The 17,774-nt window shown below is 58.8% G+C and overlaps 1 protein-coding gene across 5 annotated transcripts in view; it reads left to right on the top strand.

The window, feature by feature from the left end:
- Nucleotides 1-4,302: 4,302 nt before the first annotated feature.
- Nucleotides 4,303-17,774, top strand: part of KCNH2 (potassium voltage-gated channel subfamily H member 2) — a 39,893-nt gene continuing 26,421 nt past the window's right edge. For 2 of the 5 annotated variants that reach the window (XM_082473706.1, XM_082473710.1), the window contains exons 1-2: nucleotides 4,478-4,770; nucleotides 7,576-7,806. In XM_082473706.1, the coding sequence (XP_082329832.1) occupies nucleotides 4,695-4,770; nucleotides 7,576-7,806 (307 nt within the window). In that variant the 5' untranslated portion in view covers nucleotides 4,478-4,694. The other 3 variants (XM_082473709.1, XM_082473707.1, XM_082473708.1) reach the window with 3 other exon arrangements.

The raw sequence follows: 17,774 nt of genomic DNA, 5'->3' as shown, positions 1-17,774 counted from the left end.
CTTATGTCAGTGACACTCCTCCATTGAGAAGTAGGGGTCTATGTTCCTCTCGTTGAATCTGATGGGCCATGATCACGGCAGAAGTTATTCTGTGTGACTTTCTAGGTTGTTATTAAAGGTGGTACAGCTGCTGCCTGGACCTCTCTTGGGACACTTGCCCTTGGAACCCAGCCACCACGCTGTGAGGAAGCCAGGCAGCCACGAGGAAAGGCTTCATGTAGGCATTCTGGCCCCAGTCCTGAGAGCCCAGCTGACAGCCAGTATCAACCACCAAATGTGAGTGAATGAGCCTTTCAGTCCCAAGTTGAGTGGAGCAGACACAAGTGGTCCTGGTGGAACCGGCCCAAATGGCAGACCCATGAGCAAAATAAATGCTGTCATTGATTTAAGTCATTGAGGGTTGGGATGATTGAAACACCTTATATCTGCCTCAGTTTCTCCAAACTATCATACACATTTCATTAATTCAATAGACCTTTATTAGATACTGACCATATGCTAGGATCTGTACAAAGACAGACATGATTTCTATATTCAGGGACAATACATTTCAGCTGCCGCCACTGTTCCTTTGCACACAGAAGAAAATCCATACTCCTCAGCCCTGTGTTCATGGCTCCAGCCTATCACTCACCGACACCACACCAAACTGTTTTGTCCCCAGATCTGATCTCCATTCTCTGCTCTCTATGCCTTTGTTCATGTTGTCCCCGCCCCTGCAGTGCTTCTGCCCTGTCCCACCTCAACCTTCAAGCACCTTCGCTCTGAAAACTTGTCCCCTCACAAGGCCCTCCCGGGCTCCTCCAGCTGAAAGTAATCGACACCGCCTCATCGTCCCATGGCACTTACCTCAGATTGCACAGTTTCTGTCTGCACACCGCCTCTCTCAAGCTTCAGTATTCTGTGAATCCCTGGAGGACGGAACCTGGCTTGTCCCTCCTGTACCCTCACAGCATCTGGCATAGGGCCCAGTAATATGAGGCCCCCAGTAAACATCTGTTGATGCGACTCGTAGCAGAACCAGAATTGAAAGTTAGGTGTTCTCCAGTGCCTTACTTGCTTCTTTGGATATTACCACCGCAGGGGAAAAGCCCCATCAATGGAGGGTATCAGGTGGATGGGAGAAGACCTTGGTTATGGCTGGGAGTTGACAGGACCACTGCACGTGGAGCTGCAGGTGGCCATGAATGGACAGAGCTCTGGCTCCTGGCCAGGGCTTTGTGGTGGGTCCCTCCCTCTCTTCCTTCTCTTCGTGCTCTCAGCAAGCCCTGAGCACCCACTTCTGGAGGGGAAACATGCTGTTTCTTTGATGTTCCTCTCCTCCGACCCCAGTTCACTTCTGAGAACATCTTCCTTCTCAGGACCCAGTCACACAGAAAAACGGGCCCCGCCGTGCTGTCTAAGCCTCCCCTGGCACAGCGAGGGACTGTTCCGTGTCCTTCCCCATGGGGTCTCTGAGGAGCCATTCCATGAGCTGTGTTTCCTGCGCCCAGCTGACTGGAACTGCTTCCTGGTCCCCTGCGATTGTTGCTTGCTCTCTTGGGCCCCATTCTGGCTGCATCTTGCCTGGCCCGTCCCTTGGCGGTACCCCGGCAGGGGCAGGCTTCAATCCCTTTTTACCTCCCAGGACAGGATACCTCAGACTGAGCAGAGGCGGAGAGTGGGGTGGGCAGGATGTTTTCCAAAGACTTTTCTCCCTAAACTGTCTCTTTCTGGGAGCTGGGAAGTGCCTCTGTGTCTCCCAGTTGGTACAGCCTCCCGCTCCCTCCAGCACAGTCACGTCACAGGCCGGGTGGGGGACGGCTCTTTCTAGGACTGATCCCTGCAAATGGCTCACCGAGCCCCAGTGGGGGTGGGGCGGGTTCTGGTGGCTCGGGTATTAAGGTTGAGCACTTTCCTCTCTCTGAGGGATCTGAGGTTAGTGGAGGTGGGGAGGTGGTGGCAGGGAGGCTTCTCTATAAGCTCCTCTGCTGCCCCTTACCTCTTGGGGGCTGGTACCTGTGGCCCCACGAAGGATGCGTTTGGGGGAGCTCATCCCCGTCTCACAGTCTCTCTTCCTTGTCCCAGTCTCGGCTGTGGGAGCAGCTCCGCGGGGCTGCCTTCAGGCTCTCTCCTCAGCCTCCAGGAAGGCAGAAATCTGCATTCAGCTCTGACTTCTGAGGTGTGTGTGTGTGTGTGTGTGTGTGTGTGTGTGTGTGTGTGTGTGTGAGAGAGAGAGAGAGAGAGAGAGAGGGAATACACAGGATGAGGGCTACTCTGTGTCCAGTCTCCTCTCTATTGGGAGGATCAGTGGTCCCTCTGATTCCTTCATCCTCCCGAGGGCTAAGAGCAGAGGCCTGTCCTGGGAACATGGGAACCTCAGTGTGGACAGCTGGCCAGGCTAGATGACATGCCCCTCTCCACTGCCTCTCTTCCCATGCCCATTCTCACTGCAGGCCCCTTCTCACGCTCTCAATCCCTTGACCTGGAGGGGAAGACACCCCAATCGTAGGTTAATCACGCTGGACTTAGTGCAGGCAAAGCAGCGTCCAGGGGGTGGTCCCAGGGTGGGGAAGGAGCTGGACCAGTCATCAGCTAGGTTCCTCCCAGTACCCAGATGGGTTGATGTGCCTGATGCCAGGTCACAGAGGAAGGGGAGTCTGTGCCACAGAAGGCCTTGGGCATCTTGAAGTGTGAGTGAGGAAGCTGCCGGAGGTGGAGAGGGCCTCGGGGATGACTGTACAGATAAGAGCCTCTGGTCTTTTTTAGCATCAGCTGGTGGAGCCACCCCCTTCTCTCCCACTGGCTGCCTCCCTGAGTCACTGCCCACCCACCAGCAAATTAAAAAGGGGTGTCATCTGCTGGCCAGTGGCCCCATCTGGCCCCAGGGTTTGCCTCTTTTTGCTCCTGGGTGGAAGGTGAAAGTCTGGGTAGGGTGGTCTCACCAAGACCTGTTCCCCTGGGCCTTTCTCTTGCCAGACTCTGCTTCCTTCTCTGCCCTTTGTTCCTCCCCTCCCCCCCCCCCCCCCCGTGCATCCCAGGATGGTTCTCCCTGGTGACAAGACCCACCCCCTTGCTCCAAGGACAGAGGCAGCTGCAAACCCTCAGGGGCCCCCACATGGCCCCATCCATCTCGCCGGTCTCTGATCTGGGCTGCAGGGGAGGGGACCCGCGGAGGGCAGCTCAGTTGCCGACTCCTCCCCACAGGCCAGCTCAGCTGTCAACACTCGCCTGCCGGCCCTGGCCGTCCTGAGGCCCCGCCTGGCTGCTCAGGCCGGGGACACTGCGCCCCGGAGACCCTCAGTCAGACCCAGGCAGGCGGTGGGCAGGCGGCAGGCAGACACCCTGCCTGCCCTTGAGCATCCTCAGGCCTCCTTGCCTAAATAAGGGAGCTGTAGCTGGAGTGAGCCAGCTGGCCGCGGGGAGGGGCCTGCGGCTAGGCCAGGGTTTTCCGAGGGGCTGGGCCGCCGCAGCGCCGCAGGGCCCCGAGCCCGCCGATTGGGCCTGCACCGCTGGCCCCGCGCAGCAGAGGGAGGGCGGGCTGTTCGCATAAGGGGATCCCCAGGCTGGAACCTCGCGTTCAGAGGCCTCTCTTTGATCCCGAGGCTAGGAGGCCGAAACTCCTGTCAGAATGTCCCGCTCTGGGCAGGAGGGCCTGGAATAACCCCAGGGAGGGCTGTGTGTGTGTGTGTGTGTGTGTGTGTGTGTGTGTGCGCGCGCGTTGGGTGGCGGGCGCCCCTGCTCTGGGTGCGTGCCCCTCCTAAATCTCACCCACCCTTATCTCAAATCTCGGTGGCCTTAGGCCTCCAGATTGTCTTGCCCTTCACTTTTCTCGGGTCTCCCCTGACCCTGGGCTCGTCTTCCCAGGGCCCAGGCCTCGCCCGTGGCACCTACAGCGGGCACTGAGCGCAAGCTGTGTGTAGGAGCCCGTGCTCGGCGTGGTGGGGGACCAGGGCATAAGGGACCGGCCCTCTCCCTTCAAGTCAGGTCCCCTGGGTCCTTCCAGCGGGGAAAGGGGGGGAGGCGGGGCGGGGGCGGAATCCCCAGGCTCCTCCTTGGCCGCCTCAAGGCCGGCCGTCGCACCTGTCCTCACGGTTCCCCTACCTACGGGTCCCTTCCCCCTCTTGGGGCGCGCGAGTCCCGGGGGCTCCTGGGCTGAGCGAGGGGCTGGGGTGGGGGGGAGCCCTCGGCTCGGCTCAGCCAATGGGAAGGGCGGGCGCGCGGGGTGTGTGGGGGGAGAGGGCGGCGCTGCGGGCGCGCGGCGGGCGGGAGGGAGCCGGGAGGCGGGTGCCGGAGCCCGAGGGGCGCGCGCCGCGTTAACCCTTCCGCGGCCGGGCCGAGCAGCAGGCGCAGCCCGAGCCGCGGGCGCCGGAGCGGCTGTCGGCGCAGCGGGCGGGAGCCGGGAGCCCGGCGCTCGAGCAGGCGGAGCGCAGCGCGGAGACGCGGCGGAGCGGGGCCCGCGGCTCGGCTGGGGCCGGCAGACAGGTGTGCGGGCGGCCGGGCGGCCCGAGCTCAGGCAGCTCCAGGCCGGGCCCGCGGTCCGGAGCCGGCGCCGAGCGGAGACCCCGCGCCCGCACCCCAGTCCGGGCCCCGCCCGTGCTCTGCCTGGCCGCGGGGTGCGGGGACCACGGCCGGGTCGGGCCACCCGAAGCCTGTGTTGGGCCGGGCCGGGCTGGGGTGGGTGGGGGTCCGCCCGGCCCGCCCATGGGCTCAGGATGCCGGTGCGGAGGGGCCACGTCGCGCCGCAGAACACCTTCCTGGACACCATCATCCGCAAGTTTGAGGGCCAGAGTGAGTGGGGGAGGGGGCGGGCGGGGAGGGGGCTCTGGGGGCGGGCCGAGCTCTCCAGAGTGTGAATGGGGGGGCGTGCCCAGGCCGTGTGCGTCCTGCCAGTGAGTCTATGGGGGCTCGTGACCCCAAGGCACTGGCCAGGGGTCGCGGGGGCAAGGCTTGGTGCTGGGGGCCGTGGGCTTGGGGCCAAGGGGCCTGGTGTTGGGGAGTGCGGCAGGAAGCTCAGCTTAGGTTTCCGGGATCGGGGAGTGTGTGTATGTGACAACCTGAGTGTGCAGGGAAGGGAGGTGGGATGGGAGTGTGCAGGTATCCTTATTAACTCTGGGTGCCTGGATGTGAGTGGGGCTGTGTGGCTGCAAGAACGGGAGAATGTATACGGCCCAAACTGTGGGCCCCTAAGAGTACTTTGCATGTGCCCGTCCAGACTGTGTTGCCAGAGACTGAAAGGCAAGCGTGTAGGGTCAGTGCCTAACACGCTCTTGGGTGTGTGTGGGGTGTCTGTGTGTCACCCATGCGTTTGACCCTGCATGGGCGGTGGGGAGGTATCTTTGACAAGGCTGGGAACTGTGGGCCCTGGGGTGAGAGGGAGCCAGGGCTGAAGCTGGCCTTTGGGGGCCTAACAGGCTCCATGCGATGACCCTACGTTGTTGCTTTTCCTGTCCTGAGCCCCTTTATGGGGACTACAGCAGCCCTAATGCTGGCCTGGTAGGGGAGCCTTCCAGAAGTGTCCCAGGCTAGGTGAATGTTCTGTGTGTGGGTATTTGCACCCTCCTGGCATGCGTGTGTCTGTCCCGAAGGCTGCATGTGCCCTGGTGGGTGTGACTGCCAAGGGCCCTGGGAGGGGGTGACATTCCTTGCCCATGACCCTGTGAGCACAGGACAACGTGTGCTTGTGACCGTGGTGGGGGAAGGGAGGGGTCAGTGTGTCGGGCAGCATTGTCTGAAGCAGAGGAACAGGATGATCCTGAGGGGGAGGAGACTGCAGTGGTGGAGGGCAGTGAGGCCGGGGCTTTCACTCCCACAGGCTTCGGGAGCCCCTGTAGGCTGGAAGCTGGGGGCCTGCCTTCTGGCCCCACCTTGCCACTGACTGCTGTGTGACCTTGAGTGACTCTCTTCCGCATCTGGGAAGGAGGGGGCGGCCATAGGGGCCTTTCAGGTCCCCTCTGTCTCGCTTATTCTAGGAGCTCAGGGAAGGAGGCGGGGGTGTGTGTGTGTGGGGGGGGGTGGGGCCTGCCTTCGAAGAAACTCGCTCTCCTCTCCAGGCCTGGGAGCGGGGCCCAGGTGGTTTTTCCTCTCTGAAGATGGTGCGTACGTGGCTGGTACGTGGCTGCTACTCGGGACTGCCTCGGGCTCAGGTGGAGATGGAGGCTGAGTCAGGAGTCTTTTCCTGTGACAGGGAGCCCTGCCTTCTGGGGCTGATGGCTGCCTGAGAGTTTTGGGGGTCCTGGGGAACTGACCTAAAGATTGACCCAACTTCAAAAAAGTGACTTCCTGGAGGCCAGGGTAAGGGAGGGGGAGGAAGGCAGGAGGAGGCTAGATCCTGATGCAGCAGCCTGGGCCTTGCGCATGTGATTGCCCAGGGCTGCAGCCTGAGGGCTATGCCCACTAGGAAAGGGGGGGGGCAGAGTTCCGACTGCTACCCAAAGCCCCAGCATTAAAGGCCAAAGTGGCCGGAAACTTCTGTGTTTATAAAAAGCTCGTATCCTCAGAGCATCTCTCCTGGCACGAGCTGGGGCTGCCACCCGCCTGCTGCTCACCCACCAGCCTGGCTCTTGGGGCACGTGTGAAGGGAATGAGCCAAGTCTAGCTGCAGTGGGTCCATTGGGGCCTCCCCTTGATGGGGCCGAACTGAGGAAGGCCTCACATCCCTGGAGAGCCGCTTTCGTGGGTCTGTCTGTTTACAAGTGGGCCGCTCTCTCAGGCCAGCCTGGGCTCCGGGTGTTTCCAGGGTTTGGAGCTGCAGGTCCCTTTCCTTGCTCCCTATGACCTTGGCCTCCGCCCGTGACCCTCCGCTTATTCCTCCCCTTCTGCCAGACCTACGTTCGAAAGCGGGCTCTATCTTTTACAAGCTGCAAGATGAGGGCAAGAACTTCTTTTGAGTCTCAGTTTCTTCATCTACAAAACGAGGATAACGATGGGGTTATCAGAGTATTAAATGAGAGAAAGGATCGTAGGTGCTCACGTGGTACTTCTTCCCTCATCCTCTTTGGCGCGCCCACTCCCCAGCTCCTGACTGCCCTTGGAGGGGTCGCAGAAGTCTCAGGAAGTACTGACCTGGCAGGGTCCGCAGATACTTGGGGGAGTGATTTCCTAGGGGTCCCCGGGGTAAGGAGTGCCCAGGGAGCGCCACCCAGTCTAGAGAGCGGGGGTCAGGAAGAGAAGCTGGAGCGGTGCAAAGGGAATGCTGGCCGCCATCTCTGGCCCTTCTCAGGCTCCCTCTCCAGGCCCAGTGTTTATCCCTCCGCCGCGGCTGCTGACACGCGTTGCTGACACCCGCCCAAGGCTGGCCTCGGCCCCGGGCGCGGAGGGGGCGGCGGGCCGCTGGCAGTCCGCCCGGGGGAAGCCACGCAGCCAGCCCGCGGGCCGGGCGGGGGAGGGGGCGCGCCGCCGGGCCGGGCCGGCCGAGGCACCTGTGTCGGGGCACAGCTGCGTTCGTCCCTTGCTGGGTACCCCAGGCCCGCTGTGCTTCCTGGGGCGGGGAGTCCCCGGGCGGGCAACTGTGTAGGACAAGAGAAGGCGGGGAAGGGCTGGGAACCCTGGGGGCAGGGGTCCCTGCTCACGTGCCCGCTTATCCCCGCCCCCCAGGCCGCAAGTTCATCATCGCCAACGCTCGGGTGGAGAACTGCGCTGTCATCTACTGCAACGACGGCTTCTGCGAGCTGTGCGGCTACTCGCGGGCCGAGGTGATGCAGCGACCGTGCACCTGCGACTTCCTGCACGGGCCGCGCACGCAGCGCCGTGCCGCCGCGCAGATCGCGCAGGCCCTGCTGGGCGCGGAGGAGCGCAAAGTGGAGATCGCCTTCTACCGGAAAGATGGTAGGCGCGGGCTGGGGCGGGGCGGGGCGGGGCGGGGCGGGGCCGAAAGGCCGGGGTGGGGGGCGGGGTCTGTGGGGTGGGGGCGGCCGGCGATTGGCCGGAGCTCCGGCCTGTTGCAGGGGGGCGTGACCTCAGCAGGGACCTTTGGGGTGCGCCAGGTGGGAGGCGCGGGCTGGATATTGGGGCTGTACGGCGGTCCGGGTCTCTTTACCCCAAGCACTCTGGTGGGATGGTTTACGGGGTGCCCAAGGGGCTGCTTGGCTGTGGTCTGGAGCCTCTGGTTCCTTCCTCCCTGGGCAGATGTGGACACGTTGAGCTAGGTGGGTTGGAGTTTGACGGCAGCACCGGGATGGCAGGTGCGTGCATGGATGGGGGTAATGGAAGTCCAGGCCGGTGGCTGGGCGCCGACCTCCGCCCACAGGCCTCTAGCTACCCTCGCCCCTGCCAGGTGACTGACTGGTCTGGGGAGTTGTCGCTGAGGGCGAGGCGGGGAAGGGCTGCAGGACTCTGGCTGGCTCTCTGCCGCCCCTCTCCTGCCCCCTCTCTCTTCTGCCCTTCAGCTGCACCTGGCGGGAGGTGTGTACCTCTCCCCACAACCTCAGTTCCCTTTGTCCCATCTTTTGAGCGCCCCGCCCACCACCCCTTCCTGCGCCAGGTGTCTCTGCTCGGCCACCGGCTCCCCGCCCAGCTGCGCTCAGCTTCCGGAGAACGGATAAACAGAGCCCTGGGCGGGGCTGCTCCCACACCGCCCCTGCCCTGGCGGGGTGGGCTTTGCTCAGGGAGGGCAGTGCTGCAGGGCTTGGGGGGACCTGCAGGTATCAGAGGGCTGGGGAGGGGGCTCTGGAAGGTGCCGCAGGACTGCCCACCGGTGCCCAAACCCTGCCGCTCACCAGTGTGTATCTGATGAGCATTTACTGAACCCCTGTGAGCCAGGTGCAGCAAGGTCTTGGAGATGGAGCAGTGTACAAGACAGAAGAGGTTCCTGCCCACAGCGAGCTTACCTGCTGTAGACAGCACTCTCTGTCTCTTCCTGGGGGCAGTGAGCCAGCAGCCCCCGTATGCCTCTGTCCCTGTCCCTTGGAACCTCCCCTGTACGCTATGCTCAGGGTTGGCTGAGGCTGCCCTGCAAAGGATTACATGCCCTGAAGACCCTGCTTTTGCAGGGGTGCCCAGCTGTGAGATCCCTGGACAGAATCAGAGTGGGGGACAGTCACTGGGGACCTGTGGAAGAGGGTTTGCTCACAGCAAATGGGCCTCTGGCTGGGAGCTTAGATGCAAACTCTGAAGGCAGGGCCTCCTTTCTGGTTCTTCACTGATATCCCCCCAGAACCTTCATCAGAGCAGATCTGCTTTTATATCTTCCTGGCTACCTAGTACTAGCTAATATCAGTGGGTGCCTTGTATGCGCTGGACACTGGGCCGATAATGTTTCACTTGCATCGTCTCATGGAATCTTCACAACAACCCTGGGAGGTAGATACTATTTTTTCTCCATTTTGTGGATGAGGAAACTGAAGTTCAGGAAAATTGAGAAACTTCCCTAGAGAGTGCAGAGCTGGGAATGGAACCGTGTCTGTCCGATCACAGCCCTGTCCACTCTGCTCTGCTGTCATGTATTAAAAAGGAGGCAAAATAGTTACAGGTATATCTCTATACTGCACGTTACTTTATGCACACTTTTATTTTGAAAGTTTGCAAACAATTGGTGTCATGAGAAGAATGTGAATACACATGTCCTGGGTTCAGGTCTAACACCAGAGATTCTGTGATATGGATCAAGTTGGTTAGTGTCTTGAGCCCGTTTCTGCTTCTGGGACAGTGTGCCCGCCGGACCCCTCGGCGGCAGGGGCCTGAGTGCTTCTGCCTTCCCTGTAGTGTGTGTGAGGAGCCACCCTCCCTCCTTCCTGCCCCAGGCTGGCTCCTTTGGGAGAGGATGGCCATGGGACCCCTTCTGCAGAGGTGCTATCATGGAATCTTGGTGACCTCGAAGATCACTTAATCCAGCCCACTCAAGTTACAGATGGAAAAACTGAGAAGCAGAGGTCAAGTTACCAGCGAATCAGTGGAGGGAGTGGGATTAGAACCCAGGCCTCCCAGCCAAGTTCAAGCTCTTTCCCCACCCCCCGGTTACTACTCCAAATGGCGCTGTGACCCAGAAAGTCCTATGCCAGCCATCTTGGCCTGCCCCCTTCTCCGCTCTCACCTAGTTTCCATGGGGATCAGGTATCTCCTGGTGGCCAACAGGCTGGCCTTGGCCCTCAGGTTATGTGGGCCGCTGCTTGTCCGGGCACCTGAGGCCTCGGGTGCAGACAGATTTCCTCTGCCTCCCACCCTCTCCCTCTGCTCAGTCCCTTGGGCAGATCTCTGTGCCTGACCTGGACGGGGTGTGTGTGTGTGTGTGTGTGTGTGTGTGTGCATGAGCTCACAGGCTCACAGCCTCGTGCGTGGACACAGGAGGGAGGTAGATGTGACGAAGGCCAATGCCACCTCTTGTTTCTGTCCAGGCCTTTCTCAGGGTCTTTGCCTGGGCCGGCCATGGCAGAGCAGGTCCCTGGGCTTTAGCCCCAGGGAGGCGGGTGGCTGGGAAGGAGGCGGGGCCTTTTGCTGGCAGGCGCCACCGTGGACAGCTGTACTGTGTCGGTGCCTCTAGCCTAGCTCTGTGCAGTCTCAGGGCCTGGAGCCAGACAGCCCCATTATTTAGCTGCTGGGACTGCTGGGAGGTGGGGAGGCCAGACTGGGGGGTGTGGGCTGGAGGGAGAGACACAAGGTGCCAGGCCCTCCCTGGCCCTGTGTCCATGCTCCTTCAGGTCAGGCCTGGGATTAAGGTGCAGCTGGGATCAGGGCCCAGCAGGGTGGGGCTGGCAGGTGGCGGCATCCCCTTGGGGCTCTGGGCCGCGCCTCGGCAGCAAGTGATGCTGGTGTACGCCTGCATTCCCACGTTGCCCTGGGGAGGCTCCGGGCGCCTTCCACCATGGCTCCTCCTCACGCTCCCCTCCTCTCCTGGGCCTCGGGGAGGTCCCCTGCGCTCTGTCCCTCGTGTTCTCCCTGCTCTTTGTTCCCGCCTCTCTGCCCCGCCCCTGCCATGCTCAGCGGCCGCCTGTGCCCATGGTCTCTGCTTCTCTCCCCACCACTCAGGCCTCCCTGCCGGCTCTGTCCCCCGTGGTCTTTATCTCCCTCTCCCTGCAGCTGTCTCTCTTCTTCCCCCACCTTCCGTACCCCTGCGCCTTCCTCCCTGCCTCTCTCCCTCTGCCCCGGTGGCCCCCGCCTCTCTGGGCTCCATCTCCAAGTCTCTGTCTGGCTCCGCGTACCTCTTCCTGTCCTGGCCTGGTCTCCATGTCCCTGTGTCCCTGGGAGCCTGTGCGTGGGTGGGGACGGGGGTGTCTCTAGAGAAGAGTCTGTTGGCTTCTCCACTCCAGCTGCAGGCCGGTTGTCATGGTAACAGGGTCAGAGGGCCCCCTGCTGCAACAGCTGAGCTGTGGGCTGGGGGAGGGGTGGGGACAGAGGGCCAGCGTGCTCCCCAGTGCCCCCAGAGCCCATGGGGAGCCAGAGCCCCAGAGGTGACCCCACACCCACTGGTCTGTGGTCCCCAGACCCAGACCTCAGCCTCCCAGGTGCTTGCGCAGGTACTCCTGGCACCAGTGACACTCCTTGGGGCCTCCCGTGACTCTCCATGGACCTCAGGCCATTTCGCTATCTCCTCCCTGGTCCCTGAAATCTGACTCCTCACTGTGACCCTCCCACACCACCCCCTTCTCCATCATGGCCCCAAGCTCAGACACCCACTTCTCCCCTCCCAGCCCTGTCCCCTCCAAGCCGTGATCCTCAGGTCCCCAGACCCCCATCAGTCAGGGTGGCTGGTGAAGGAGCCCTTGGGTATTTTGAGGCTGGCAGGCAGGTCAAATGGAGGCTGGTACCTGGGTGTGTTCTGTGTCCTTGAGATGGAGCAGGCCGGAGTGAGCCCCGGAGGAATGAGGTTAGACACAGGTAGCACTTTACTTAGGGGGGGTGGGGAAGCCATCGAGGGGCCCCCTCCACCTTGGGCCTTCTGGTCAGGACCTGGGGCAGCTTGGAGTCCGGCAGGTGCGCACACCTGCACGATGGTGGCCGGGAGCAGGGCTCGGGGGCTGCGTCAGAGCCCAGCAGCGCTTTCCCTCCGTGGCTCCAGGGAGCGGAGCTGAGCCGGAGCAGGGTGCCCTGGCCTGCATGGGGGCTTCCTGTCCCAGCCCCAACCTGGGGGCCGGGCGGGCCTGCCACGACCGAGGGTGTGGGCCACTCCTGGCCTTCTCTGGGGTCTGGAGAGTGTCGGGCGGGCGGCTCCTCTGTGTTGTGTCTGCTGTAGCCCCTGAGAGGAGCTATGTAAATATTTGTGCAGAGGCGTCTGGGATGGGAGCAGATTTTGACGGTGTTCTCGGGCTCTGGGGAGGCGGGCCGTGGGCAGCAGGAGGGCCAGCGTGGGGGTGTGAGACCGGGTGAGCCTCAGCCTCTTTTCTGCCCAGTGGTGGCTTCCAGGGTGGTGGGACTTCAAGGGGTCCAAGAAAGTCCTTTCACAATTAAACATCTTCCCCGAGGGTGCTTGAAATGCCTCTATGTGGGAACTTTTCGCTTGGGTGGAGAAGGAACCTTTTTCTTTAAAACGACATTTTCTTCTCATCACCCCTCCCCTGTAAGCAGGGACGAGTGTGGAAATAGCTGGCCCCCAGTGTGAAGGAGTTTCACAGAATCATTCCTCCCTGACATGGGGAGGGGCCCATGGGGTCAGGGCCAGAAGAGGGGGCACAGAGGGACACCTGGGACAGGTGATGAGTATGGGAGAGGCTCTGGATGAACCGCTGTCCCCCTAAAGTCCCTTCCTGTCCTTAGTCCAGGGGCCCATAAAGATCTCCACGCTGTGAACTGTGGTTGGCCTCGAACGGACTTCTCTCCGTTTTGGTCGCGTGTCTACTGGACTAAAAGCACCTTGAGGGCCGGGCAGTGTCTTCTCCTTAAGCCACCATCTCCCTCACTTACAGTTCTGGGCAAGGCTGCCATGTCCGACTCCCCCACTAGATTGGAAGCTCTGGGAGGGCAGACAGCAACCTGTTTTGTTCTCTGTTGTGTCTATGTGTCTGCTGCATAGTGGGAGCTCGGTTCATGCTCCCACTGAATGAAGGATTGAATGAATGTGGTGGGCAGTGTGCTGTGTTGCAGAAACCCTATACCAGGAGTCAGAGCCTTGGGAGCAATTTCTGGTTTAGTTATAGTCTTGCTGTGTGACCTTGGGCAAATCACTTCCCATCTCTGGGCCTCGGTCTCTCTCTCTGTGAAAAGCCTTTGAATAATAGAATGCCAGGGCTGGGAGGGGTCTTAGAGGATGGGGAGGCTATTGGGACCAGAGGAAGGTGGGCCAGGGAGAGGTGGCCTGAGGTGGCCACTGAGCGAGCTGCAAGTCCTCCACCCCTGCCGTGTGCGGGGCATTGTGGGGTACAGGGAAGGCATCTGGGGATTCTCAGCCTTCCCGCCTCAGAGATGGACGGAGGAGGCCTGGATGGGGGAGCAGAGCTGGAGGAGGGGGCGGTGGCAGCTGCACTCATTGGCACCCTCACTGTTGTGACTGCACTTTTTTTTTTTTTTTTTTGGCTGCGTTGGGTCTTTTTTGCTTTGCGCGGGCTTCTCATTGTGGTGGCTTCTCTTTGTTGTGGAGCTCGGGCTCCAGGTGCTCGGGCTTCAGTAGTTGTAGCGCGTGGGCTCGGTATTTGCGGCATGAGGGCTCAGTAGTTGTGGCTTGCAGGCCCTAGAGCGCAGGCTCAGTAGTTGTGATGCACGGGCTTAGTTGCTCTGCGGCATGTGGGATCTTCCCGGACCAGGGCTTGAACCCGTGTCCCCTGCACTGGCAGGCGGATTCTTAACCACTGCGCCACCAGGGGAGTCCCTGTGACTGCACTTACAGTTTGCAAGCTGGGACGCGTGCTTTGTGGCAGGTGGTCCTTAGACGGGGCCTCCTCGCCATCATTTTACACGCACCAAACTCACTTAGAAAGGCTAAGGGGTCTTAGCCAGCTGGCAGGTACCTGAGTGGGAACTCCAGTCCAGTTTTCCTCTTTCCACTCGAGTCCTGCCCAACACGGAACACCACTGCACAGGCTGTCTTGCCCCAGAGGGCCCTTTGGGGTCATGATAGGCTCAGAGCCCCAGGAAATTAGGGCTTTAGCTTGGGTTCCCAGAGCTGCAGTTCCTCATTCGCTAAGTGGAATCAAAACACCTGTCCTCCCGCGTACTGCTGGGAGAGGTTCAGCAGATAAGAGAATAGGTGCAAAGCAGTGTCGAGTGCCAAGGCTCTTGGCATTCTACTTACCATTAGGCAGGGCGTCACCCATGTGGCCGCAGGTTCTAGTCAACCAAGGAAGTGAGCTGACCGAGGGTCTCAGTATCCCTGTTCCCTACGGCCATCACCCTGTGCCCTGCTCCACCCCGGCCTGCCTCTCTGCCTCTCTCCGCGGGCTTCTGTTGGTCCAGCTCCTGCTTCTTCCACAAATCATAGAAACCAGGATATTTGTGTTAATGGGTTTCTTCTTTCTCTTTCATTGGTTTTTCTCCTTTTCCTTTTTTCTCACTCCCCAGTCCCATTACCCTCCCCTTAGGCAGCCATTCAAATGTACTTCCTGTGAATGTGTTGCTTGCATATGTTCTTGCAAAATGTGTGTTTTGTCTGACTGCATATAGGTTTAATTTATGTAAATGATATGTGCTATATATTGTATTCTGGTGTTCACTTTTGTTGCACAGGAGTCCGCCTCTAAGTCCAGCCAGCTTGTTCCTTGATATTGAGCCTACAGCTCCATGTTCTCTGGTGTGTTCCCCCCTCGTTTTACCCTGTCCACTCTCCTGGGGAGGGCCCGCCAGGTTGTCTCTATAAATGATGCTTCAGTGAACATCCTCATGCGTGGCCCCTTTTGGACTCAGGTGAGGATGCCTTCGGGATTTCTCCCCAGGAGTGGAATTGCTGGATCACAGGGTATGTGGACACTTAATTCAATGAAGCACTATCAGGCTGTGCATGAGCGGGGCTGCATCTATTGCCACCCTCCTAAGCAGAGCATGGGATTCCCCTGCAACCCTGCCACACGTGGCATTACCCACCTTTCTAATTTTTGCAAGTTTAATAGGTGGAAGTGATATCTTTCTGCTTTAATTTGCATTTCTTTGATTTCATGCGAGTCCGAACATCTTGTAGGCAGCCGTTCAGGTTTCTTTCCCATGAATTCCCTGCTCGTGTCCTTTGCTCACTTTTCCATGAAGCTGCTGTCTTTCGTTCTTATTGATTTGCAAGAGTTGCTTATTGATTCTAGAGATACAAATGCATACAGTTAAATATCCAATGTGTATTCTGGATATTAATCCCCGTTGAATCAAGATTTTGTAAATATCTGCTCCCATTCAGTCGTCTGTCAAATTTATCCAACAAAAATTCTTAATTTTTTTTTTTTCATTCTTAATTTTGATACAAACAAGTTCATGGATTTTTAGTTTTCTTCATGCTTTTGAAGTTTTGTTTAAGAAATCCTTCACTGTCCTGAGGTTGCAAAGGTCTACATTTTCTTCTGTTACCTTAATTGTTTTACCTTTCTCAGTTGGGTCTTTAATCCATCCTGACCCTACCTCTGTCTGTGGTGTCAAATAGGGATCAAGTTGTATTTTTTTCCGTGTACTGAGCCAATTTTCCCAACACATCTAGTAAACAGCCTATTCTTTTCGGTTGGCTTGTGGGGCTACCTTTACCACTGGTTAATTTCCCATATATCCATGCGTCTGTTTTTGAGCTCTCTGTTCTGTCCAAGTACTTATTTGTCTGTTCTTGCATCAACACCATATTAAAAAAATACAGCAGTTAGTATGTCTTAGTATCTGGAAAGGCAAATCTTCCCTCTCTGTTCTTCTTTTGAAAGGTTGATATACATATTTGTGGACCTCTCTTCTCCTTTGCAAACTCTAGAGAAGGTTTATCAAGTTCCTGGGAAGAAAAACCCCACTAGAATCTTGACTGGAATTAGATTGGTTTTATGGGTTAATTTGGGGAGAATGGACATCTTTCTAATATTTGTCCCATCTGAGAGTCTGTAGTGTCTGTCCATTTATCAGATTGTTTCTGCATCCTTTATTAGTTTAAGGTTTTTTTTTTTCTCCCCCGTAGAGACCTTGTGCATTCTTGGTCACTTCCTAGACACTTCATAGTTTTGTGTTTTTTTTGGCCATGCCATGCAGCATGTGGGATCTTAGTTCCCCGACCAGGGACTGAACCTGTGCCCCCTGCATTGGGAGTATGGAGTCTTAACCACTGGACCACCAGGGAAGTCCCCACTCCATAGTTTTTGTTGCTATTATGAAAGAGATCTTATTTTTGACTACCTACTCTAATAGCCTTCTGCTGGTGGAGGGGGGGCTGATTTTGTATTTGGTAGCCTCACTGGATGAAGTCTCTCATTAGCTAGTTCTAATTGTTTATCTGTTGATTTTATTGGTTCTCTAGGGAGATGATCCTATCATCTGCGAATAACGCTGGTTTTCTCTGTGTATGTTTGGGTCGTTGCCATATGTGTTGACGTTGGAACGTTCCATCTGCCTTTTTCAGCAGGCTTTCACAGGCACTTGTATCTATTTGTTGGAGTCCTGTGAGGTGGGTGAGTCAGGGAGGGATTGCAAGTTTCGGATTAATGATTGAGAAGCTGCGGCCGACTGGGTGACCGATGGGACAGGCCCTCTGGGGTATGCCGGGAGCCAAGGCGGGAGCAGAGCTCTAGAAGCTTGTGGGGCCCTGGAGGAGGGTGGGGACCCCCACTGTCTCCTAGTGGACCTCGGCTCTGTGTGCCCTTGCTGCCCGTGGCCTGCTGTGTGTGGGTCACAGAGAAGAGGGCTGGTAGGGGTCTGAGGCTCAGAGATACCCCAGCCCCCTTGCCCGGATTCCTGGGCCGTCAGCCTCCGTGTTCCGTGCTGTTGACCAGATTGAATAGTGCTTCAGCAAAAGACGCCCCCTAATTCCTGTGAGGGTTCTGACTGCTGTCCAGACTCAGGGTGGGTTTGAAATGGGCAAATCCTGTCCTGAAAGCATAGTCAGTCAGTGCCCCTGGATCTGAAAGGGAGCTTAAAGCGTGGGGAGATGGCCCTGTCCCCATCTGCCATCCGTGCAGGTCCCTGCCCCAGTCTGTGATCGACTGGACACCTGTTCACCCAGTTTGTCCCGTGAAGCCAGCCCAGCGCTGGCCTCAGGCCTCCGGCTCTGGGCAGAGGGAGGAAGCTCCCCCAGAAGCCAGCGTACAGTTACCTCTCTCATTAGGAACATAGTGTTAGAGGAGTTTTCAGTGAGAGACATCCCTGTGGCCAGATGGAGCTGTCAAGAAAATCTTTGTAGAGGGGGGTCCTTCGGGGGCCTAGAGGGGCGGGAGGAGTTGGAGGGAAGCGGGGTGGGGCCGTGGGGAGTGGGAGGGTCTGTGAAGCTGGGGCACACTGGAGGGGGCACCGGGGCCAGCCTGCGTGTCCAGGGACGGGAGGCCCGGCTGGGAGGGCACCTGAAGGATGTGACATGGCTGGGAACAGGGGGTTCTGAAGGACTCTGAGGAGGGACAGGCTCCAGGGAGCAAGAGGAGGGAGGTTAAGCGTGGAGGCCTCAGGGAGGCGGGGAATGGGATGGTGCCGGAAAGAGAAGCTTTCCCCGAATAAACATGGCCGGGTTTCACCTTGCCGGGGCTTCTTCGGAACAGGGCAGGGCTGTGACTCCCAGTTTACAGACTGTGAGGCTGCATCCCCCACGGAGGTCGAGTAGGGCTGAGCCCCAGAGCTTTTCTAGAAAGAGCTCTTCTCCTGAGGCCGTCACTGTGGCCCCTGGGAAAGGTAGCACAGACAGGCCACATGCAGTGGGCTTGGATGGGCATCTGGATGACTCACAGAGGCCCTGAGGCCCTCCGTGTGGCCCTGTAAATCTCTGGGAAGCTGTTAGG

This window comes from Balaenoptera physalus (genome assembly GCF_965194825.1).
Source record: "Balaenoptera physalus genome assembly, chromosome: 8".
In the NCBI taxonomy this organism is placed as follows: Eukaryota; Metazoa; Chordata; class Mammalia; order Artiodactyla; family Balaenopteridae; genus Balaenoptera; species Balaenoptera physalus.
This window is presented reverse-complemented; position numbering and strand designations above follow the sequence as displayed.